This window comes from Hippocampus guttulatus, chromosome 7 (assembly GCF_054856545.1).
Source record: "Hippocampus guttulatus isolate MCC_2025c chromosome 7, RoL_Hgut_1.0, whole genome shotgun sequence".
Taxonomy (NCBI): domain Eukaryota; kingdom Metazoa; phylum Chordata; class Actinopteri; order Syngnathiformes; family Syngnathidae; genus Hippocampus; species Hippocampus guttulatus.
The window spans coordinates 20473480-20499629 of NC_141267.1; the positions used below are offsets into that span (position 1 = coordinate 20473480).

Consider the following 26150-nt stretch of genomic DNA (forward strand, 5'->3'; position numbering starts at 1 on the left):
GTTCGTGCTGTTTCTGAGCACCTACCGAAGGCCAGAGACGGCGGTGGTAATCGTGACTGGTTGCTAGGCAACAGGAGGATGCCTTTGTGTGAGCGCGATTCAATCTTTATGTGTCAAGGTTTGCTCTTGTCCTTCTCTAAATGCGACAAAGTGATAAGTAGCAGCCTGGCCGCCGAAAGCCAGAAGACACGAACCAAAATGACAATACACTTTTTGAAATGAGGGCCAAAGATTTAAGTCTTGGTTTCACTGCAGCGTAGCACTCAGTGTGAGCGCTAGATGGTAAAACAGGAAAAGCCTACTAGAACATCTGGCTTTTATCTGGGGTTAATCGGAGGCACGTAAATGATGGTGTGCTGACATCCATTTGACGAGTTTGAACAGTGACTGGTTCAATCATTAGTTGTCAATGTTATTAATGTGTGAGTACAAAATTGTGCACTGTCGTATCTTCCATTCAAATATATTTACGATTTTGAATTTAAAAAAATCTCCAACTATATGTTCATTCCTTTATGTAGATTTTAAAAATTGTTCAATATCTTGTAACATTCCAAATTAATTATATTTTAATACAGAAAACTGTTGAATATTTTCACCTTGTCTAACCCCTTAGCGCAAAAATCGTGTGACAATTTTTTAAAAAACCACATTCATCAAATCATTTCAGACAAAACGTGATTCTTGTGACATTAAACTGTGGCTCTTTTTGACCTCATGATTTTAAATACATGTTAGCTCCCTTTCAACATTGTTTACCTCGTAACCTTTTTATGCGGGCTACATTTAATTTAGATTTTTTTAAATGTTTTAATTTTAGCAATTTAAATGACACCCCCCACCCCTCCATGCCCCCATTCCCCTCCCCCCCACCACAGGCCAGATTTTGTCTCTATAAAAATACATTATTGAAATTATTATTATATTATACATTAGTCTAATATATAAATATAACTTTGGTGCCATCTTGTGGCCAATGGATACTGTTGCACTCAGGGGAGGCCCTTCATTTTGTCAGACCATAGCCATGTCTAATCAAACAAAAAAGTGCTTTGTCACCATGTAGTAACACATAACGGCATTTGCCAACCGTGTTGGGTGCGTGTCAATTACACGTAGATGGAAAAGTCGGAAAAGAAAAAAAGACTTCAAAAAACATCATACGCAAAAACAGCTTTCCTCAACGGGGAACAATAACATTTATTATCCAGTGTTAAGGCACATATGTGAAAAATACAACATACATGAACAATGATGTATTCAACGAACGTTTCTTCCTGGGATCCGAACGTCTGAAAATGTCAAAGTGCATTTTTCTTCTCTTTGGCCAGTCAAATGTTTTAGTTTGTTTGTTTTTTGTTTTGGTGTTTCCAGCTGAATAAGAGCACAGAAAAGATGTTTTTGAAACTTTCAAGTAAAATTGTTTGCCAGCTTAACGTGATTTGTTTTTTGGGGCAAAACGAGGCAGTTGCCTTCATTCCCAGCTTAATTGGATATGAAAAAAAAAAAAGATATGAACACGCAGCTGGGAAGAGTTGCGTAACTAAATGAAGCGAGGCTAAGCTAGGCTAGTCTACGCTAAGTCTCCCGGTCCGCAAGTTGCGCCGGTCAAGGCATCTTTGGTAAACACTGTTAAAACACAATGAAAAAGTAAGCATCAGTCCCGCAAGATTTGGCTGGAATGTCTTTGGATTTCTCACTGGAATGCATAGAAGAGACATTAGCGTTAGCATACATCCAGTAAAATGATCGGACAAATTGTACATGAGTGAGTATTAGCGCCGCACCACAATGGAAAAAAAAATGAGGAGAATAAAGTCAGAAAATGAAGTGGAACCAATCCGAGAAACATTCACAATGAATTAACTTCACTTTTTTTTTGTAGATTTAGAAGTAGTACAAATGTGCCCTAATATTTAATAACTTTAAACTTTAAAATGTAGCATTTTATTCATGATTTTGTTCTTTAAATGTGACTATTGTTGTATTTTTTTCCTTTTGAAGTTTTCCTGTAATTTGCAAAATTAGTTGAATAAAATTTAACTTTCTTCAGTTTGCGACTTTGTATTTTAGTGTTGTAATTTACGACTTTTCTAGCCAATTAAAAATTGTTCAACAATTTATGACTTTTCTGGGAATATAGGACTTGTTCAAAAAAATAAAAATAAAATAATAATCAGTGTAATTTTACACAAGTTATGACTTCTACTCAATTTACAACTTTTAGTGAAAGCGATTAACAACTGTCGTCACTTTATTCTTGAAATTTGACTTCTTTCAAAACTTTTTTTTTGGGGGTGGGGGCTTTACAACAAAATTCTTGCAATAACACTACTTTTTCTTCAAACCTCAACCCTCTTGTTCTTATCGTGTAAGACTAATATATATATATATATATATATATACTGTATATATATTTTAACTTGCCCTTTTATGACTTTTTTCTACCTCATCATTTCAGTATTTTTCTTTCTTTTCAGTGCGGCACTAACACTGCAATGAACCGAGGTCACTGTGTGCTGAAAAGAAGTACTCTTAGAAAGACGCAATCAAGGCCACTGTTGCGTCAAAGCACTTTGTACGTTAAAAAAAAAAAAAAAAAAAAAAAAAAGGAAATATGTTCATCGTTTCAGACCCGGCCAGTACTGAGATGCATCTTCTGTGAAAAATGAAGCTATCCCGGCAAATAAAAAGAACATCCAGTTCTTCTTCTAACTCCGCCCACCGCCCCCCTAAATAACATTAGATAAAATAAAGTACCTATTTGCATCCTTTATAAAAGAAGCTCTTTGGAAACGTGTCATAAAAAAACGTGCAAATTGGACAAAGGGGCGGGGGAGGGATGGCACTTCAGCCGACGCTGAGTCTCTCCTGTGAGTTCTTGGTGTACTTGACGCCTCCCTCGGGCGGGAGGTCGATCCGGACCGACAAACTGGCGTCGGGACGCTGCGATTCCTCACGAGGGCGGCGGGGGTCTTTGGCGACGGAGGATTTTCTCTCGGGATCGAGCCGTGCGCCCGTCTGGATTCCGCTCAAGCTCAGGATGTTCCCGTGCGGGTCTTTGGCGGGGAGCCGGTCCAACTGCCGCCCCACTTGCACCGGGCTGGGAAAGATCGTGCCTTGACACGCCCGGTAAAAATATCTGCAACGCACACGCTTGGTCAGTTTTTCGACTTCACACCCCGAGCCCCAAATTTATTTGGAAAGGTGAGCGCTGGATAAGCCACCGGTTGTGCGACGAGAGAACAAATGCAAAGCTGCAGTCCCTGATGCACTTTCAGCCAAACACAAAATGAAAACACTCACAAGGAGCATGGTACGGTACATATATTACGCTTAATACATTAAAATGTTACAATTTCCGAATTTTCTAGCAAGTTAGGACTTTCTCACAAACACACACATACACGCACACAAACACTACAGGTATATGTTAGTTTTACAGGAAACAGAGATAGACGCCGCTCTTATTTGGATCCTTTCTCAAATACTTGATAATGCATAGGTGTCAAACTCAAGGCACGGGGGCCACATCTGGCCTACCACATCATTTTATGTGGCCCGCGAAAGCAAATCAAACATGTCAACTTCCGCGATGCTTGCTAAAATCTCCACCAAAATTTAAAAGTCTCATATGTAATGTAATAAATAAGAGAAATATTGTAAGCATTTTCTTGCTACTGAAAACATCTTTACAGAAACTGAAACCATAGTTGAAGAAACCGTTATTGTTAACATGTGGTTCCAGTGATAACGGCCCTCCAAGGGAAACGGAAAGTAAAATGTGGCCCATGACAAAAATGAGTTTGACACCCATGTTTTCATGATTTTAAGTCTTCACCCTTTCTGCATGAGTTGACTCAGCACGACCACAACAAGTCACGCGAGTAAGATAGCGATCAATGTTAGCAAACTTACCTTCAAGGTTGGGAGAGGTACAATGAGACGTGAAACTTGAAAGAAATAAATAGCGGTGCTGGCATGCAGCGAGCAAATTGAGGATTCGGCCGAGAGTCCACACAGAATGTGGAAGTGCTGCGTGTGTCAGAGACAAAGACAAACTGTCTGCAGACATCCAGAGAGCCATGCCTACGCTTAGGCGACCGATGGAGATCAGATTGGAGCGCCCCACCTTGGCCCAAGCTACTGTATTGAAGAGGTGCGACTGCACATGTCAAATTTTCATTGAGAGTCGATGGGGAAAGATTTTCTGCACCGTAGACCGTAAATGCGTCAGGAAAACTGTGCTACCGTGTAAGTGTGACTTCATAAGAGCGTTTTATTTCTCTGCATTGCCTTTGATGACGTTATATATTCATTCCTACGGGACACTGCTATTTTATTTTTTTAATCCGTTTAACAAAGCTGTCAGATGCTCCCTACCTGGGCAGCAGTGCGGCCGCTGGCGTGATGAGGCAGAGCAGGTAAAACGTGGGGTCCTGCAGCAGCCTCTGCATGGTCCAGTAGGGGTTGGAGGGGGAGTAGCAGGTGGGGCATGAGGCATTGTAGCACAGCGCCACCGTGAAGAAGAGAGCCACACTGAAGCAGATGGATAGCCAGTTCATCCACGTCTGGAACGAGAGGCATTGCTTAGACATGATGCACATGATGAGTCTTCCCCCGGGACTGAGTTTTCTCACCCAAGTTTTGGTCTCCACCCCTAAGTGCAGCAGAATGGTGAACACAGCGATGGTCGTGACGGGGGTCCCCCATGTAAACAGGTCAACATCTGAGTCGGCGTAAGCCTGGGGAGGAAACGAGGGATGACTTTAAAAGCAGGAAGGTCGACGATGGAGAAATGAGACTGGCGGCGGGGACACTCACAAAGTAAGGAATGAAGAAGCAGACCAGACTTTGGTAGAAAGCGTCAATCATGTTCATCCAGAACATGTATGGCTTGTATTCCTTGAAAGTGAACAAAAGCATCCATAAATTGACAGTTCCCCTCAATCTGCAGGCCTGTTTCCAATTAGAAGGCCAGAATTTGTGTGTTTTTTCAGCCATGTCTTCTTGAGACTTTTTTGGTGGGTCTACGCCTCATAGACATATCCACCAAATTTCATGTTGCGAAATTAAGCTGGCTTGGGTCGTTGAATTTGCCTCAAATATGATTTTTTGGGTTACATTTTTAACCCCCCCCCCCCAAAAAAAAATATATCTATATTTGTTTCCTTAGACCTGAAATGACAGTTTTGAACCAAAATAGCAGATTCTGGATGTCTTTTGGTGCATTCATCTTGAGATTTTTTTTCCTGCTAAATTAAACTGTTTTAAGAGGCTGGACATTTTCACCATAAAAACGGAATTGTTTGTGACAGTTTTTACGGGTGGAGCTTCCTGCAACTTTTTTTGTGGGTCGACTCCTGTTATACCCACCAATTTTCTTTTTTTCCCCCTGAATTTTCCCAAAACGCAATTTTTTAACAATTTCACAATTAAAACAAAATGAAATAATGGTATTGATTCCTTAGGCCATGCCAGGCTTTTGCATCTTTTGACAAAAAAAAAAAAAAAAATTTAACCAGCAAAAGTCGCTTAAAAAGGACAACGATTCAAGGGGTGAAGTCGTGGAAAGGCACCCACCTCCGAGTTCTGTCCGTTGATGTAAAGCTGAGGTAGTTGCTGCAGCGTCTGGGCTGACACGTCCTTGTCGAGCGTGCCGGTGATGAGTTGCGGGAAGGCGGAGAACATCAGGTTGAAGAAAATCAGATACCACTGGTCGATCATGGCCGAGCCCGAGAAGCCGCAGTAGAACTGATACCAGAAGATGAGCGCCACGAACATCTGAGCCAAGAATCAAACAACAGAAGAAAAAAACCCCCAAACATTATAACTAAGACACAGCTGTTATTCTTCTTTTTAAGCTGCTCTTTAAGGGCATGTGCAGTTCGTGTGTAGTGACGTCGACGTACGGCGTTCTTGTAGAAGAAGTAGAGGATCATGTTGGCCAGCCGTGAGTAGCACCAGTGGCCGTGCACCAGCAGAAGCTTTTGGAGGTTGCGGAACCGTGGCAGGGCAAAATCGCTCGCCATCACCGCCTGCGAGACAACACGCAAGTCACATCACACATGTTCTGGAGAGACTTCCCTGGAATACGGTACAAGAGCCTCTCGCTCACATCCAAAGCCCCCTAAAACTCTTCGTCCGACATATACTTGATGTATTCTGACCTACTGTATCATTCTGATACATTATGGTGCCTTGAGATAAGAGTTTCATTTGCTCCATGACCAAGCTTGTAACTCAAGACACTTATATCTCAAAGAGTTTTCACAACTGACTCAGTAAGCTGCACTAATATTTGTGTTTTTCTTTTTTTTTTTGCAAAGGATGAAAAATATACAGTATGCCTGTAGGTATTTTCATTTTGTCTGTCTTCATGTGTCGCGCCACCGCTCCGTTCCAATAACGGTTGCTTAAAGTGTAATAATGCCGCGATATAGTCGTCATTCGTCAACCTGCCTTTGGGGATTTTGCATTGTTTGTTAGCATCAAGCTAAACGGACTTACGTCAAGCAAACCTATGTGGTTGTTTTAAATACGATTACTCGCAAAACTTCAACATTGGGTTCTTGTATCTCAAGGCGCCACTGCTTCGGTATTTTCGCTGGTTGATATCCCACTGGATTTATTAACGCCTTTCCTCAGTTATACACACTAGATATGGTGACGCATCATTGTTTTCGTCTGTTGTATTCTTTAGCTGGCAATCGGCGTATCGATAGGAGGGGTGGGAATCAATATTATCCATCTATAATTACCTACATGAGCTTGAAACTATCCTTTCATCAAAACGCTCCCTTAAAGGCCCACACTGTAATTGGCGTGGCTAACACTTGGTGACGTGGTCCAGCATTAGCAACCTGGTAGCGTAGCTCTCCTGGCTTTCTGCTGATCTCTAATAAGCGCCGTCTCAATGGGCGTACGGGGAGCAGGTTCATCATAGGGCGATAGCGAGCAAGGCTATGGCAGTGAAACGGGCGTCTAAGCACACGTGGGAGTCAGCGCTATCCCTTTAAGAGCGCCTGTGGCTAACGGTGATTAATCCGGCGCACCCCCACCCCCCCACCGTTACCGATGGGAGTCTTTAACAGATGTGCTATGCCCGTGAGAGTTAATTGGAGTCTCCGTTATTGCTATGCAAGATCACCTTCCTGGAAAGGCGAGCTAAGCAGGAATATACGGGGGATGATGATGATGATGAAGATGATGATTACGATGGCTGTAACCTCTGTGTGATATTAGCATGGATGTGGACACTGTAAACGAGCGCCGACCAAATAAAGGGGCCCGCCAGGTTTGTAAAACACACCATTAAAGGTGTCCTTCAGCCACCTTGAACAAATAACAGTGAGCACGATGACTGGAAATAATCCACAGTCAAAAAGCTTTTTTCCATTCAGTCATCATCGGCAGTAGAACATGGTTTAGTGACTAAAAAAAACAAAAAAAAAACATAGTTGACGGCAATTGCCATCAATGACACTCTTGGTTAATATTGCCGTTATTATTTCACGTCAGCGCTGCTCCCAGCGTTGTGCAAGGTGGCCGCCACCTTGCACAACAGAAGGACTCACCTGCATGCCCTCCTGTCCTGATATGCCCACGCCAACGTCAGCTACCTGGATCATACTGACATCATTGGCTCCGTCGCCTAGGAAATATGACAATAATTGAATAAATAACAAAACAAAACAAACAAAAAATATATACAGTATATACACACACACACATATATATATACTTTTTTTGGGTGACTTCATTTTTCACTTTTGATGGTGATTCCCGAGACTTTTACTTGAGTCATATTATTGTAAAGTAACAGTTCTCTCATTACAACTAATGGCTACTCTACCCACCTTTGCTTGCCAGTGAGGAGAAAAAAAAAGCGTACTACTATACGGACCTTAGAGTGGATATCAAGAATATGGAATGACTGCATTCAAAGGCTGGTCTGCAGCTACTCACCGATGGCCAGAGTCATGACTTTCAGCTTGTTGCGCACCAGCTTGACCACCATGCTCTTCTGCAGCGGCGTGGATCGGCAGCAGAGCACCGAGCGGCAACTACGCGCCACTGCCAGGAACTTGTCCTCCAGGGTGCGGTCCAGGGCGTAGGCCAGGGTGCGGCCGTCGATCACCAGGCCCAGCCGGTGGACGGCGGCGTGAGAGGACGACCAGTGCGGAGGAGGAGGAGGAGGAGACGGATAGATGTGGAAGGGGGCGAAGTCGGCATGGAAGGCCTTGGCCGAGCCGCACAGGAATTTGGCCTGGATGTAGTGTAAACTCTCCTCAAGGAGCAGGGAACAAGCCTCCTAGTTCAAAAGAGACAGGCATGGCTTGGATCAAAAGCTGGAGCAACATGAAGCTGCTTCACGAGTACTTAAAAAAAAGAAAAAAAGAGCATGGGACAAAACAAGAGACAGTGTTGGGCTGCAGGTTTGCTTTTAATAAGCCGAAAAGAGCTTAAAGGATGATGAAGAGGGCTGAAAGGAAAGATAAGATCATTTCACACACAAAAAGAACCATCAAGACCTGAAGGAAATATCCATCCATTTTCCGAACCCCTTGATCCTCACTAGGGTCGCGGGGGGTGCTGGAGCCTATCCCAGCCGTCTTTGGGCAGTAGGCGGGGACACCCTGAATCAGTTGCCAGCCAATCGCAGGGCACACAGAGACGAACAACCATTCACGCCCACACTCACACCTAGGGACAATTTAGAGCGCCCAATCAGCCTGCCATGCATGTTTTTGGAATGTGGGAGAATATATTTTTTAAAAATCACCAAGTAAAAATGAATGAAATTCCAAGGAAAGGTGCCAATTCCATTTTAAAAAAAAAGTCAAAATAAAGGAAGGGTTGAAGAAATGAAAGGAAACAAGAACAATGTTACAAAAATGAAGGAAACGATAAAGTCACCATGGGAAACATTACGAAAGGGAAAGAAAATATATTTTCTAAATACATTAAAAGGGAAACACAAAATTGAGTCAAAAAGTTAAAAAAAAAGTTTTGAAGGAATTTGAAGGAACATCAACAACAGCTTCATCGCAATAAGAAAACATCACAAATGAAAAATTACATAAATATATAATTTTCAATTTTGTTTTTGATTTCGGGACTTGCTGTTGGATGTTTCCACCCAATTTGATTTTTGTTTCTCCAGGTGTCAGTTTGCAACTTTGAAAAGACGAAAAGACTTTTCCGAGATCCCCGGCTGGCTCACCATGGAGTCGGCATTGAGCGTCAAGATCTCCTCCTCGGGGTCCAGCAGCTTGCAGGCGTATGCGATGTTCACGGCCGTTTCCTGCTTGTCGCCCGTCAGCACCCAGATCTGCAAGCCGGCCTTCCGCAGGGCGTCGATGGTTTCGGGCACGCCGTCCTGCAGCCGGTCCTCGATTCCCGTCGCGCCTGTGAGGAAAATATTTCGCCCACAAAAATAAATAAATAGATAGATGGATGTCAATCCATCTCCACTCAGTACGGAGGCCGCCATTCAGGTAAATAGGGCCGAGTTTACCCAGGAGCTGGAGGTTGGTCTCCAGACGCAGGGCCGACTCGAAGAGCAGCTCCTCCCGACCTTGGATGGCTGTCTCTGCCTCCAGGTGGCGCTGTAGCCAGCAGGCGTATTCCTCCTTGCTCAGAACCTGGCGGGCATGGGGGTTGCAAATTAGAGCAAAGAATTTGATCCGGGCAAGGCCCTGGCGTATTGAACCCAATGACAGGCGGTGGAAAGGAAGCTCTTTTGCTTGTGTGAAGACAATTCAGTGCACTAGTAGAATATCTGTGTCTGTCTTGGAACATTTTTTTTCCTCTACTAGTGCCTTTCAGCCTACTAGTAGAAAACAAAACAACTTGCTGCACATGTAGCATTACTAATTTCAACTGCAAGGCAAAATGGTGCACTCGTTGACATCGGCACAACTAGCAAAGTGCCAGCAGAAGGCACGAAGTAGAAGGTTGTGAACCAACATGCGGAACTGTATGATTTACCTGCGGCAACGCAGTAGATCTGCCGAAAACCTCCAAGGTGCTGGAAGAACTTATCGCGGAGCTTTTCTATGTCACAATGAGGCACTCTATATCGACATTGTTGTCATGCTGGCTGTCACAACCTTTTAAAAATGTTTGCGACTTTAAACTCTTTTCCCTTCCCTCTGTGACATGCTCACACTCATGGCCAACAACGAGGCACTCTAAACCAATACTTTTTTAAACCCGATGAACAGCACTTTGTTGGCACCAAAGGTAGTTTTAAAGTACTCTTATGTAGAAAGGTGAGCCGAGTTGAGTTGTCCTACTAGTGAAAAACAAAATGGAGACAAGTACGTGGACCTCAAGCTGAATAGCAAGGTTATCAAATAAATACTGAAATAGTTTTCCAGCGACATGTTTTATGGCCACACGGTGGTGACGGTTTTCGCACAGGCGTAAATCAGCCATGTGGGATCGTGGTCGAGATCGCGGGTGAGTCATGAGGAATGCCACGGCTTTACACAGGCGGGATCATCTGCTTCCAGCTTCCAAATCGGAGCTTGTCTGAGCTCACCGAATTACCTTTTTGGCAATGCAAAGTGTGCGCAGGCCGTCAGCGGCGTACTGGTTCAGGTAGTTCTGGGTCCTGTAGATGATCTTTTTCTGCCGTTTTCCCTTGGAGTTACCTTGGAAACACGCACGACAGAACGGAATGGGAAGGAAGACGGCGATGTGATTGGCAGAAGAGGGTTGACAAGTCGCGGTGGCGTTTGGATGCTCAGCGCCGCCATCTGCGTTCACACCTCAAACGCCAGCCGCCATTCAATGCAACTCAGAAACATGATCAAGACTCCTCGAATCGCTGTTTCGTGTTGTACGATTCGCACGAAGCTCCCGAGCACAAAATGTGGCCCTTTCTCTGCTTTAACGGCTCATCTCGCTTCACGGCCCAAACACCCAACAAGATTTCCTCTCAATTACTCTCTAAGCGGTTTTAATACGATCCAATATTGTGTGCGCTTTCCTCGCGGAAGGCTGCACATGATCACTGGTCTCGTGTCTCCCCGGCCAAACAACCAGAGAGCTTGCCAGGCGGTAATGCAATAACAGCACAGCTTGCAGGCACCGATAAGCTGTCAGCCATCTTACTGTAAGAGTGATGAGCATACTCACTCTCGTTATCTTCATTAACTTTTGTCTAAACGTTTGCTTGAAAACATTTAGACGACGTTTAACGGACCGACAGAAAAGATAGCGCTTCGAGGGAGGAAGAACAGACCGTCCACGCGAGCGCAACTGTCAAACAGGAAATGACTCAGAAGTCAACGGACTGATTTGCTCTCGCTATTAAAAGAAAGATGTGACCATACTAACCTGGGGACACCAAAACAAAATCAATCTCCAGACCTCAACCAGAGGCAAGAAGTGGACCGTTTTGAGACCTTCCCAAATCAGTCTCCTGACTTGAAACCTGTCTATCGCGCACGTGTCTAAAACATACTGTGGAAAGGATATCAGAGGTGAGAAGTAGAAGACTTCTTGACTGGCGAGGCCAATCTCCAGACTTAAACCCCTAAAGAGCGTTTATTTAACACAAAGCTCAAGGAAATGTCCCGCTTTGAACCCACACATTTAAAACACCCTGTCAAAACACCATCAAGGGGCAAGAAGTAGAACATTTTAGAGTAACTAAGTCTGTCCCCAGACTTACATCTTATCGAGCATGCATTTAAAACAATCCATAGGCCTAAACCAAATCAAGCATGGATTTAAAACACATTTTCAAAGTTTTTGGAGTGGACAAGTCAATTTCCAGATGGAGTGTTGATGTTGACAACACTGGCACGACAAGTAGAAGGTTTTTGACGTTCCAGACCTACAGATCACGAATTGGAAGAACAACGAAGGGAGTAAAAGGAGCCAAAAAACAATAACAGATGTCATGGAAACGCTACAAGATTAAAAAAATAAAATAAAATAAATCGATCACTGGGAATATAAATGGATACAAATTTTCAAATTCAGCATGCAAATGTTGATGGGGGGCTTCTGATCATGTTTAGGCCGGCACAGATCACCACTCGGCAAGCATAGCGACACAGAACAGCCCCCCCGCCCCCCCTGGTAGTGTGAATGGAGCCATTATGAAGGCTCCGCCTTGCCATGAGGATGCACTGGCTTGCCGTTCGGATTGGCTGCCAGGACCCGACGGTGAAACACAGTCGTCAGTGTTGTGCGTCACGCCCAAGAAGGCCTCCGGACGGGGAGGAGCTTGGCGGATGATTGGATCACCCCTGAGGGCTTTTATTGGAGGGGGGAAAATGATGTCACCTGGACCCGATTGCACTGAATGCACAACCAAAACATGAGGTGTGTCAGAAAAGTTGCAGGGCTGGTGTCACTTGAGAGAGAGAGAGAGAGAGAGAGAGAGAGAGAGAGAGAGAGAGAGATATAACCCAAACTACAAAAAAAAGGTGTTTTGGCAGAACACGTCATGGCTGCTTCACCATGAGAATGCACTTGTTCACAATGACCTGAGCATCTGACAGTTCCTTGGCAGCAGTTCCTCCGTTTCTCCTCTTTCCCAAGCTCGACATCCAGCCACTAGCCTGAGCCAACAACAGACCAGCCTCCTTTTTGCAGAGAATGAACTTCAAACACTGGCACACCCCCCCCCCCCCAAAATGCCGATTTGACTCTGCAAAGTTTAATACTCATCTAAAAAGTCATGTAAAACAGTCAAATGGCCCACCTATAATTCATGTCGTTATTGTTGGAAGCGTTAAGTGATCAATAAAGCAATCCCTTTTTGTTTTTTAATTAATCACACAATTAATCAGTTATCTGAATGTTATTCTGTCGAATATTTACACCCCCCCCAAAAAAAACCAAAACAACAACAACAACAAAAGTCCACGTCAGTCAGGCGCATTACATTATGGCATTCTTTAAAACAGGGGTCCCCAACCGCCGGTCCGCGGGTCATTTGGTGCCAGGCCGCACAGAAAGAATAAATAACTTCCTTCCGTTTTATTCATTTCGGAATCTGAAAGATGTTTTATTTTGAAATATTACCGGATTCTCTGTTATATCAGTCTACAGTATGTCACTCATGACGCAGGTGAATTCTCACTTCTCGGTCACGTGATAGGTTCTCGCATAAAAAAAGAACAAACATCTTTGAAAAGTTTTTTCGGGAAGGGGAAAAGGCCCAGCCAGGAGACAGAAGAAGAAAACAAGGCTACATTTAATAGACAGGATCAGGAGTCCTATTTCAAGTGGTGAGTCATATTTTTCATGCACTTTTTATTTGCGGCGTAGCTTATTTTGAAGGCACGTTTAAACGTTACCATAGTGACCAGAGAATGTTGCGGCCAGATAGGACGTTCCTCGTGTCATGATTCGTGTTTCTAATTATGTTTCGAAAATACCACACTTTTAATGCAGGTCATATCATATTATAATGTTGTATCTATCTGGTCTTGAAGGCCGGCCCCTGAAAATATTGTCTGACATGAAACCAGCCCGGAGGGCAAAAAAGGTTGCGGACCTCTGCTTGAAAATCATAAAGTCTCTGCAAAAAATCCAAATTCAAAGATGTGGCTGGATGTTGCTAAGTTGGCTGCCACCAACTCGTTGCGAAGTGCCTGAAGCTCCAAAGTATCTATTTCCATTTAGACAGGTTGGTCTTAACGTGGGAATACGGAATGTATGGGTTGCATTCTGCGGGACATATTTTTTTGATTTATGGCTCGACCTGCAATATCAGTGGTTTCATATCACATTATAACACCAGCGTGTTTGCCAGTGATTGTCAAATGGCATCCTGGGAAGTGCCCAAGTGTTCTGCGCAACTGCGTGCGAGGTCGCTTTTGTATGCCTGGAATAATAACGTCCCCAGGATGATAAATAGAACAATGATTTGACACCACAGGGGGGGAATAAACTGCTCAAGCAGGTTGCGGGTTTTTTTTGTTTTGTTTTTAGTTTAAGATAAGATAAGATATCCTTTATTTGTCCCACACTGGGTATAGGTTCAAGGTAAGCACTGAGCTGTTTGGGAATAAAAATGGCGTGCATAACTTGAGTGGAAAGCCTTGACTTGGGGCAGACAGTTGTTGTGGTTTCAGCTTCATTTCGAAGTTTCCAAAATTGATTTTCCTCTTTATAGACTTTCCTTGATTTTATTTGGCCTCTTTTCAATTTGTATTTGTTTCCCCCTTTCCTGTGATTAACTTCCATCTTTCACTTTTAGTTTTGTTATCAGAACTTTGGATTGATCGAATCAAGGGCCATCGCCCCCCCCCTCATTTTTTTTGCTTTTAAAAAAAGGAAACGATTTTCACACTTTGTCTTTCATTTACATTTTTATCAGTTTAAGGGTCATTTGGTTTTGCCTTCGCAGCTCCTTTCCCTTTTTTTATTTTTCACATTTTCCTATCATTCATCTCTTTTTTTTCTTTTTAGCAAATGTTCTCATATTTTTGAGTTTTTACTCCATTTTGCCTTTTAGAAAAAAAATCAATTTATTTGATCCCTGTTAAATTTTGGGGATTTCTTAGGTGTTCAGATTTTTCAATTTAGCCACTCTATTTCTCCTTTTTTCTCGTTTTTGTCTTTATTCTTCCATTTTTCTATTTAGCGCAGGTAAACATTATTCTCTCAGTTTTTTTTGCATTTTTACTCATTCTCTTTTTTCCTTCAACCCCCCCCCCCCCGGTTTTACTTGCCATTTTGTTTAATTCTATCTATCAACCCATTTTGGGTGAGGAAATTCATATTTATCCATTTCATATCCCCCCCATTTTTCATATTTGCCCCTTTTTTCCTCTCCTGCATTTTTTCCCTCTCTTTAGTCTTACGTAACTTTAGTGGAAAGGTTTGAGGTGCGGCGCAAAGGGCGGGTGAGGAAGCTGGAGTGCTACAACAACAAAAACTCTGCTTAAGGCACACAGTGCTATGCAAGACAAAACTGGACAGTCACCTTCTACAACTGCTGGTGTTCCTAACACAACACATCAGTGCGCAACACTCCAGCACTGCAGGAGTGTGTTAGCCTGTGGAAAGTAACTCTTTCTAATAGTCAACCGGCAGCGTATAAGCACAAAGTCAAATCTTACCTGTATTGGGGGATTTAATGAGGTCCATGATGACAGAGTCGGCTCCTTTCGTGTAGACGGTGATCTGTTCTGTGAGCGGGTGCTTCACCACCACTGACATGCGCTTCCTGGTGGAGTCAAAGCCCAAAGTGTGCAGCAGCTCAAAGTTCAGCTTCCCCAAATGGGGCAAATCCACCGTCATTTGGTCCGGGAGACGCCCGACGAGGGAGCACTTGTAGGCCCTGGCGGCGTAAACCAGCGCCGCTTCATCCGGCGACTCTGCCTCGTAGCGCAGATCGGCGCCCTCTGGGTTTCGGATTTTGCTGTCGTAGGTGGGAGACATGGGGCTGAAGGCGTGCGCTGCCACGGCCACCGCTGTCACCTCCTCCTCGAGCTTGGTAAGGGTGCTGTCTGCCGAAGGGGAGGACAGCATGCTGGAGCAGCCCTTGGTGGAGGAGCGGTTGGTGGTGAGGCTCGACGAGCTGCTGCTGTTGGAGCCTGAGGTCAGGCGGCTCGGCGTGAAGCGTTTGATGAAATCTTCTATGGTTTTGACCGGGGATTTGAGTTCGAACCGCATTCGGACCTGGAGGACACACAACGGAATACGACGAACGTCACACTCCACCCATATTGGATGGGGTAGGCAAAAAAAGCGGAGCAATTTAACTTCACCCATCTGTCTGGGAAGGGGAATTTGACCCAAAATGGCTGACTTTCTGGTCAATTTCAGGCTTGAGATAGTTTCATAAATCCTGTTAGGACAGACATATCCAACCAATTTCATGTCGATTAGTGAAACAAGTATCGCTGTAAAATATTTTGTAACTTTCTAGGGGAGATGAAAATAATAATGTTCAATTGCAGGCATGGACCCATGAGACCTTTTTATGTGTCCTGTCGGGTTAATTAAGAAAACCGAAATTTGTGTTTATTAGGGAAATGGGAGTTAAGGGATTTTTTTTTTCATTTTCCAGTGGGCATTACTGACTGAGAAATGCTGCTTCCTACTTCCTGTTCATTTCGTGAATGGGTCCTTGAGACTTTTTTATACATCCAGTTGTGACAGATATGTCCACCAAAATCTGTGTTGATTGATGAAACTATTGTTGGGGGCTAATTTCCAAGCGACAAATAGCTGCTTCAAACCAAAATGGAGGACTTCCTGTTCAATTTTGGGCATGGCTCTATGGGTGCGACAGCGTGAGTTTTAGTTTTTGACACATACACATTTTCATCAATGTGCATTCAATGTTTTTTTTTTGTGCTTTTTTTCCCATCAGAGAAATATCAAAGCGACACAATTTTGTACGGTCAGTGCCACACAACATTTGCATATGACCTTTTGTGTCGGTCCCTTTTCCCTTTTGGGGCAGCACAGTACAATAGTGGAGCCAAGTGATGAACCGTGTGCCTCTTGGCATCCAGCCTTATCACATGCATGCATCTTGAACCTATAAATCATTCAGGCAAAGCCACAAGGGCGTACTAACAAAAAGGTGGACAATCACTGGCATATTAAAAAAAAAAAAAAAAAAAAAAAAGCACAAAGCAAGCAAACAAATACGTGCGGGTGATATTTCCGCAGACTATCAAGACTCTGATTAGATGGCGAGACAAGCAAGCTAGTGCACGCCGTTGGGAGGAGAGGATATCACCTCTGACCGGGACGACCACACCCACAGAAAACAAAACACGGATATACAACTGAGAGCAGGCTTAAAAAGCACATGAAATAAAACCGAGCGCTATGAGAAAACTCTGGAAACTAAAATACCTGTACATGCTTCTTCGGTCAACAGACGGACACGTCTGGGGTGTTGCAAAGAAGAAAAAAAATCAATGGGATTCAATTGTTTGGTACAGTATTTCTTTCTTTTGTACAGTATGTTTTTTAAAAAGCAGTTTGTACACCCTCTCCTTCCGTGATGAAAAGGAATTGGCAGGCTATCAAGGGCAAGGGGGGATGTGGAGGAGGCTGAGGGATAATGGGGACAATGGAGGACAATAGGGCACTGTTGAGGACAGTGAGGGTGGGGATACGGTGGAGGGCAAGGGAGTTACATTCACTACGTTTTTCATAAAGTCAATAATCAGGTTAAGGTCAAACTTACGGTTTCTGAAACGCTCACGTTTACATGCGTGAGCGGATGGTGTTACTACCGTATATATGGTGACTGTGAACATCAGTTAAATCTCATCTCCACACCAGAAAAAAACAAAACAAGAGCAATCAGTGGTTTGCTGACCATTCTCCCTAATAATTATGTTGAAACCCCCCCCCCCCAATAATGAAGGCTATTCTTTTATGTGAAGACACTGATCACATTAAATTTTTCACACGATAACTCTGAAGGATAAATAGCAAAATGCAACATGTTTTCTTATAAATCTACGAGAGTGTATACATAATCAAATGATCACTTACACAACATTCCTAGAAATTCACACTGTCTCACCACTGGTGATCTAATTTTGGAACCGGCCTGTGAGCTAATCATGCGGTCCGTGGGGCCCTACCGATTGCACCAACTTGGTGAGGTCTGCTCTACAAGATACAACCTCCACTTTTGTTTTTCGTTTTTCCTTTTCTATTAGCATTTTCTGATTGTGTAAAATCGCATTTTTAGTAGATGCCACAAGCTGCTGAAAACGGATACGGTGGCCATAGTTTAGACACCACTGCAGCAGAGGATGGGAGGGACATGAAGGACAAAGACTGGGGAGAAAAGGGCACGTTACCCCAAAGACGGATGCGGTATCATGGACATATTTGCAAAGGTTACCTTGTGACGAGGCTGGTCGGGGGAGGACACCACCACCGTGTTGCAGAGGGTCAGCGCGATAAAGAAATCCATGATGTCGCCAAGGTCGGAGGGCAGCTGGGACATAGGCTGGCTGTGGAAGCGCATGAAGTCCATCTGACTGCCGCATTCATTGACTTTGTCCATCAGCTGAGGGTCGGGCGTGATGTCCTTCTCCTGCGCCGCGGAGGAACGTTTAGCCGTGAGTGTGGGAGCAGACGGTTGAGAATGGTGCAAGACAACAGGGGAACTGGGGGAACGTGAAGGTTGACGAAGGACAAGGCAGGACAAACTTTGGAGGACACGGATTGAAGACACAGGGGGCGGTGAGACATAGTGAAAGAAAAACAGTGAAGGACACAGCTCAATGGAGGACATCAGGGGACACCATTGGAGAGTGGAGGCTTTAAGAGACAGTCAGGGTCAATAGGGGACATAAGAGGACAAAATACGGAGGAAGGTGAAGGACAGCGGGAGAAATGTAAAGACAATCAGGGGGGAACAGGGGCCACACAGACCATTGGACTGCTGAAGGCCGTGTGCTTGGACAGGATGCTGGCCCTCTTGGCCTCGGCCCTGCTGCCCGTCCTGCGGTGGGATTTGGTGCTGTGGGAGCGCAGCACCACTTTGACGCTGTGGTGGCTGCCCACGCTGTCTCGCCTGGGCAGCGTCCCGCCGCGGGACGGACACTCCTCCTCCTCCGAGTCCATCTCCTGGTACATGGCAAGTCTCCTTGCTGGAGGACAACAAAGACACACAACAGAACAATTTACGATGATGTCACACCTTCTTTCGGGTAGCAAAAGCTTTAATGGCACCATAAGTAACCACACCCTTTCTACACGTTATTTGACTAAGGGTTTGGAAAACAGGGTCAATGGATTTCATGACTAATTGATTACTTTATTGAAAGATAGAAACAAAACATTTTTTAATAATAATTGTTTTGGAAGAATGTCAGTCTGACCGTTGGCATCGTGCGAGTACTCCACGCCCGCCACGGTGCAGCGGCGGAACACCATCTTGTTATCCGTGAGCGTGCCGGTCTTGTCGGAGAAGATGTACTGCATCTGCCCGAGGTCCTCGGTGATGTTTAGCGCACGACACTGAAGGTGGGAGTCGCTCTCCTCATCGTACAGCTCGGCGTCCTGGTGGATGAAGTAAACCTGGCAGATCTTCACGATTTCGATGGACACAAATAGCGAGATGGGGATCAGCACCTGAGGGAAAACAAGCAGATTTTGCAGGCTAAATGGAAAGTCCCCATCCACAAATATTGGTTTGGGCATCCTGACACAAACTTCACATCTGACCAGCACAGGGTGACATTTTTTGCTTGGTTGGTGTGTCAGCAATCGGACAAACAGAAATAAATCAATACAAATTGACCCTGAAACAGAAACAGCATACAGAGCTGTTTTTTCCCTGATTAGCCGCTAGCTAGCTAGTCACCAACCGGTTAGCTGCCGTATGCTCATCACTTGTCGTGATTGAATGCTGAGCTACAATTGATACTGACCAGCTTTTGTTGGCAAAGGACTTTAATTTGAATCATTTGAGTCCTCCGTTGACAAATGCTGTTCCATCATAGATGTTGACAGCTAGGTTAGCTTCTCATGCTGGCTAGCCTCTGTATGCTAGTGAACAAAAGGTCGGGCCTTTCATACCTGAAAGACAATAATCATGGTGAGGAAGAGATAGATGGCCGACAAGACGGGCGACAAGTCTGTTCCCTCCGGACTGAGGACGTCAAAAACGGGCCTCTTATCGCCGTACTGAAACATCCACAGCCCGTGACCTGCATTAATAAGAACATAATGTCACACATGAACAACTTTGGTTTGGACCTCCCATGATTAGTGTCATGCATCAGCGTTGGTTGTCTTGCTAGCTTTATTTTGTTGGTTTCTACTTCCTGTTTTTTTGTTTCTTTATCTCTTGTTGGCTTGACAGAGGCTGATATTGACCAGCTTTTCAAAGGACTTAGATTTGGATCTGCAGTAACTGGTGTTGTGAATAATTATTGATTCCGTAACCTGTTTTAATGTGTTAGGTTTCTATTTACTGGTTTGGGTCTCCAATCCCATCGGTTGTATGTGACTCACAGATGCAGACCAATTTGGTCAACAAAAAATTCATTTGGATAACATAAATATGAGAGTGTGTGTGTGTGCGTGTGGCACTGCACTGTCACGCACCAACAGCAGCAAAGGAGCACATGACCAGCAGGATGATGACGCACCAGAAGACATCCACATTCATCTGTCGTTCCAGTTTGCTGCGCTTGTAGCGTGGCCCGTTGTTGTTGAGCATGGCTTTGGTCTCGTGACCTGCAGACACGCAGACGCGCACGCTCGGACATGTACGCGCGGGCGCTCCGAGGCGCCGTCATGCGTGTGGCGCTCACCTGCGTAAATGACGATGCCCACGGCCTCCTCCGTGTTGCGGATGGTGCAGCCCCTCAGCAGCAGGTTGTCTTTGTAAAGTGCGTCTCGTCTGCCACTCCGGTGGATTCTGCCCCAATGAATCAAAGTCAATGGCGATTGAAATCATAGGTCACGCTTTGAAAGAAGATAGGACCCCCCCCAAAAAAAACGGTACGATACAGTATTATATTATACATCTGTATTGGTACTCTGACTCAGGAAAATGCTCAGACAAAATAAAAGTTAATACCAAAACAATCGTGAAGCATACGCACCACATTGAAAATGTTTTTTGTTGAATTTATGCAATTTTAACCAATTGGATCTGGATCATTTTATTTTGTGCAACCACTTGACGAAATAAAGTTGAGTCAATTTTTTTTTTCAGCGCACGGCGCCAAGCTATGATACTCACATGTAGCCTCGGAATCGGTTCAAGTCGTTGTTGGGCTTCTCGCACTCGATGACGCTGTCGTACTTGGATGGGTCAAAGTCGCAGTCCTGCAAAACCAGCCGCACCACGACCACTTTATTAGGCACATCAGTACCATCGTCTTACCCTGGCGACGGAAAGTGATGTCGGCTCACCAGGTCGAAGAAGCTGCGCACCACCTGCCGCTGCTTGAGATTGGTCTCGCCATCCAGAGTGGCCGTCTCGATGTGACACAGGCGGTCGGGGTCACTGGAGCTCAGCAGCAGGACGTCGGCCGGCAGGATCTCGTTGCAGCGCAGGCGGATAAAATCGCCCACGTGCACCTCCTTCCAGAACTTCTCTACATAGCGCCGCTCTGTCCTGATGACCGGGCGGGAGCAAGAAAAAATTGGCCCCCGAGAAATGAGTTTCACCGATTGCCATAACGTTCGGTGGACATGTCTTTCATAACAGGACGCACAAGTAAGTCAACAAGATCCATGAACAAAATTGAATACGAAGTCGGCCAATATATTGTGTTCAATCGGGTAAATTTTTTTTTTAAATTATGGTACAATTGAATTTAATATTTAAAAACGGCTTGTTTTTAAACTTTAATTCAGATTTTTTTTTAAGATTACTGCGTCGTCTTCTGCAGCGGGCAAAGTTGGCATGATTCCGTGGGTGGATGATAGAACCTAACAATGGTGTTCAGCATTCCTCAAAACGCACGTGTGATGTAAAAAAAAAAAAACCCAACAACAACAATGATCAATGGTGAGTAAAACCTTAGTGAACACCTTGACGTAGCTTTAGCGAGACGTCTTTATATCACGAGGACGACACGTGAAAAAAACTCAGCAGGGTTTTTCTATTTTTAGCCTTCATTATAATAAAATGAGTTCACGGTGTTCTGACGGGAGAAGAATATACTTATTCATCTACACCGATTTCATGTTTTCAAATAGTGATCGAGACATGATGTTGCTCTATCGCCAGCACTACGTGTCAACAATTCTTTAGAAAGACTTCTTCCATAAATATGATATCAACTATTTATGACCGTTAAGGAACGCAAATTTCAGGCTTTTGCTACGGACAGGTACAGAAAATTTGAGACAGACGAGAGGTGTGCCGCCTCAAAATAAATCCTTGACACCAATTGCGAACCCAAATTTTTCCTTTTTATCTTTAGTGAAACTTTTTGGGCTTTGGAAAACAAACATAAATAGTGTATAACCTTGCCGTTAGGATTCTTTTGTGTTTCTTGCTTAACACGCCGACAGTTACTGATTCCCAACTCCACTGAGGAATTTCGACAAACGACTGCACTCTTGCAATTTCCACAGTTAGCTTAGCGTTGCACTCAGCTGAGAAAAATGCAGTGTGACCAATGAATTTGGGCGTGTTGATCAAAAGAGCACATGACTTTGGTCTTCTTGGACCAGAGTAACCGCGCCGGTCACCGCTGACACGAAGCAAGTCACAGTGTCAATATCCCACATAACTATTTGCTGCTTTGTCATGTTTGTGGTAGCGAATGACTTTGAGGAAACAAATGCAGAGTCTACCTAAAAGGATTTTTGATTGTAAATACGAGGGAAGTTCGATAGCACTTATTTTTCAGTCACATATGAGTACGAGTATTCACTCTTGACGTACTCTACAGTGTGTTATGGGCACCGGGAACAGATGCCACTCGTACTGTTGTTACACTCTTATAGGATGCTTTTTTTGGGGGGGGGGGGAATACAAAACTACACTGCTGCTTAAAAAGATGTTTGTAATCAAAATCAAAACGGCAATGCTTTATGTACATTATGTTCATTTCTTTTAGCAGTAGTGTTAATGTCAGTGATCAATATTGTAGCGAAAAAAATCACGATTTCAATCCTGCCACATTGACAAATAAAATGAGGAATGTGTGAAGGTTGAAACTGAGTTCACTGCGAAACCACCCATTCCAAAGACCAAACAAACACTTGTCTTCCAGGTGGAGCCAAAGCAAGAGTTTGTTTAGCTGACATTGGAGTGGCATCAACAAGAGCAGAGTGATTACTCATTGTAAACTTGACTGGATGCTTCAAGTCCACGTTTACCCACAACCCCCGCCGGGCTAAATTTCTCAAACGGGAGGACGAGCGCGAACATCAATGCTTCCATTATCTGAACTTTTTGTAAATATTAGCATTTCGGGACAGAAGCAGGAACTTCCCGCGCGGTGGCTGCCACGTAGGCGACGGCATCACCTGGATGGAGTTGCATGCGAGAAGGACTTAACGCTGAAAAAAAAAAAGTTAAAAACACAGAGCCTTTTGACTGGTGTGAATTATCCTCTGTACACGTGCGTCACAGCCACGCTTTTCATTAGGGCAGGAAAACCCCACAAACACAGGCGGAGGACCCGCGAGAACACCGGACGCTTTATTAGGCACACACAATAAGACATATAAATCGCATGTTATCATTAGAAAACAAGAAATTGATTTTATTTATTTATTTTTAACTGATGTGAATAACAGGTGAAGAACGTGCCAAGTAAAAATGGCGTTCAAATTGTTAATTTCTCTCAATGTACCTCCAAAAAAATACATGTTAAAAATTAGTGATGTAAGAGCACCGAGACAGGTATCATATCAGCACAATATCAGCCTTATTTTAATCTATTGAGTACTCGCAAAGACTGCCTAATACACCCTCTTGTGATTGTTCTGTTATCAAGAAGTAAATGTCACGCATGCCTGACAGATCGGCTCAGATTTAGAATGACTGTATTGCTATCAAAATGTAAATGTCCGTTCGCTAACTCAATTTGGGTGTTATGATGACTTCCTGCGTTACCGGTATTTCATACATGTACCGGTACTTACATGTGCATATTCTCATTCATCCAAGTCACTTCTTTATCAGGCCATTGGATTGATTATCACTGGACTGCTCAGTTTGTTTTAAGGAGACGTTTCGCCTCTCATCTGAGAAGTTTTCATTAGTTCACGCAACAAGGGTTGGTTAGAACTCATTAGCCTCATGCATATACTTATTTAACACATTTACCTGCTTTCAGACTTGGGTCAATTAGAGGTAAACTCAGGGAAACATGGTGAATGGGCACTTTGCTGTTATGCTGCATGCAAATGGAATAAGGTGCCAACAGAAGTGAAGTCAGCCCAGAGTGTAAATACTTAGCTTTTTTCCCCACCCATCCCTTTGATAAAGGTCTTCGAAACATTTTAAAATTATTTCTGGCAATTTTAGGAACCTACCTTTTTTTTTCTTCACTTGACTTTTAAATAATTTCAAAGTCTTCCGTTAAATCTTGTCAATGTAGGCTCTTTTAGTATTTTTCATAAGCAACCTTTGTTTTCTCTGCTTTGCTTCTGAGCTGTTGTGTTTGGAAATGAGTTGCTTGTGTGAAGCACTTTGAGCTAACTTGCATATGAAATGTCTTTTACGAAAGAGTGTTTTTGGTCAGTAGACTTATGTTACTCACCTGCTGTAGACAAGACAGTCCATGTGGTTGATCTCCTTGTCGGACCTGTGTCTACGGTAGTCCTCCCACAGGTCTTTGATGGCCGTGACGGATAGGATGAAGACCACGGGGGCAAGGGCGAGCTCGGGTTGGAAGGCGTTGACCACCGGCACGAAGTTGAGCAGCGCGATGAAGACAAAGTAAACATTGGCGAAGCGGTGGAACTGCTCGAAGAGATTCTTGGGCAAGAAGGAAAGCACCGTGTACTTGGTGGTCTTGATTTTGTTGTCGGCGTATTGTCGGTTGGGGTTGTTGTCGTCCTCCTCGCCGAGGATGTTGGCGTAAACGCTCCTGGTTTTACTCTCCTTTTTGCTCTTCTTCTTCTTCCGTGGCCCCAGTTTGACTTTGGCGGCGGCGGCTCCTTCGGGGCTCGCCATGGCCGACGAAGACTTCTTATTTTGGGGAAGGGGCGGGAAGCGACGCCACAACTTTTCTCTTGCACGGCAGGGAAAAAAAGCTCAAACTAGCGGCTAGGTGATCATTCTTTCCCTTCCCTGGTGAGGCGTTTTAGTTTCCTCGCGAAAATAGTTCCTTTTCATCCATGTCCTCACTCCGCCCGCCCGGAGGACAACTTTTAGCTTGTTTGGCGCTCGTCTCCTTTTTTTTCCACTTCGGGAAGGATGCTGACTTTGGCCCGCCCCGGCATGTCGATCTAAAAGCTACCTGGATGCGGCTAACCGGCTAGCATAACCCATAAACTACAATTAGCTAACCGGCTAGCATTAGCTTGTGTGGATCGGCCCTCTTGACTGGAAACGTGACACTCAAGCCCAGCCGCCCGCCCCGGAGCCCAGCCCGGCTGCTCCCACGACTGCCACGCGGTATTCCCGGAGTTGTGTTCCTGTCCCCAGGAAGGCCGGGGAACAGAAGCTCATTTTCCGTTGCATGAGGGAAGGAATGAGGTACAAGAACAAAAATGCTGATTAAATTTGGGAGGAAACATTGAGATAAGTGGTCGGAAGGCAAGGAAATACAGTGGTGCTTTGAGATACGAGGCACCCGGCTTACGAGTTTTTCCGTGAAGTGAGTTGATTGCTTTGATTTGGGAGCAAATGTTTTCGATACTTTATATTGTCAATGAACTCTACTCACATAGCAGGTCTCTACAGAAGTTGTGAAAAAACTGAAAATAAATATGAGTTGAGTTTTAAGTTGTAATATCACCATTCAACACCAGATGGCAGACACGGCTTGGTTACCCATGCACATCATACTGTCCTATATTACAAGGTAAGTAGGCCTAATTCTTGCTGATTCTGGACTATTGGAAAAACATAAAAGAAACAGTAGCCAAAATATATTTTTTAAATTGAGTGAGTTGATTTTTGTGAAAAAATACACAATATGAGTTCTTGCAATTACAAAAACTATATGGTTTTATTTCCTTGGAATTGTTCAAACCTTTTGTTGTGGGTGTCGCACAATAACCCCCCCCCCCCCCCCCCCCCACCCACTGAATCCTCAGGAGCTTCGCTGACGTCTGGCGCATGACCGTAAACTGTGATGTTCTATGCAACTATTTCCCCAATGAAAATTTGTCCAGGTGAAAAATCAAACCTGAGGACTTTGGGTTGCTGGCTGCTTACTTCAACACTTGTGCACAGCTGGAATAATAAAACAGAATAAAAATAAGAGTCTCCTGGGCGTCTATGCTATCAAATAAGGCTCGACTATTCCAGGTATTTCCCCAATATGCAACAACAGCGTGTTGTAATAATGCAGCCTGATGCAGTTGGAATTTGTCCCGAAAAGACAACATGGAATCAATTCAATAAAGCCATTAGATTATAAAAATCCATCAGCTTTTCCAAGGCCTGATCCTTCATAACTGATTCCTATAAAACACAAATAATAAAAATGAATGAGTCTTGTTGGCGTGATGAAGAATTCCAAATATTCCCAAGATGG

The 26150-nt window shown here is 44.1% G+C and overlaps 1 protein-coding gene across 1 annotated transcript; it reads right to left on the reverse strand.

The window, feature by feature from the left end:
- Positions 1-2590: 2590 nt before the first annotated feature.
- atp10a (ATPase phospholipid transporting 10A) lies at positions 2591-24815 on the reverse strand. The gene is made up of 21 exons (XM_086115448.1): positions 24204-24815; positions 20890-21094; positions 20717-20802; positions 20283-20389; positions 20074-20205; positions 19543-19673; positions 18843-19095; positions 18394-18611; positions 17858-18052; positions 15096-15657; positions 10558-10661; positions 9521-9647; positions 9227-9411; positions 7969-8314; positions 7578-7654; positions 5913-6038; positions 5584-5784; positions 4825-4905; positions 4641-4745; positions 4384-4571; positions 2591-3142 (listed from the first exon to the last, which is right to left on the reverse strand). Exons 1-21 carry the CDS (start codon positions 24617-24619, stop codon positions 2851-2853), a joined length of 4137 nt encoding a protein of 1378 aa, XP_085971574.1. The 5' UTR covers positions 24620-24815; the 3' UTR covers positions 2591-2850.
- Positions 24816-26150: the final 1335 nt, after the last annotated feature.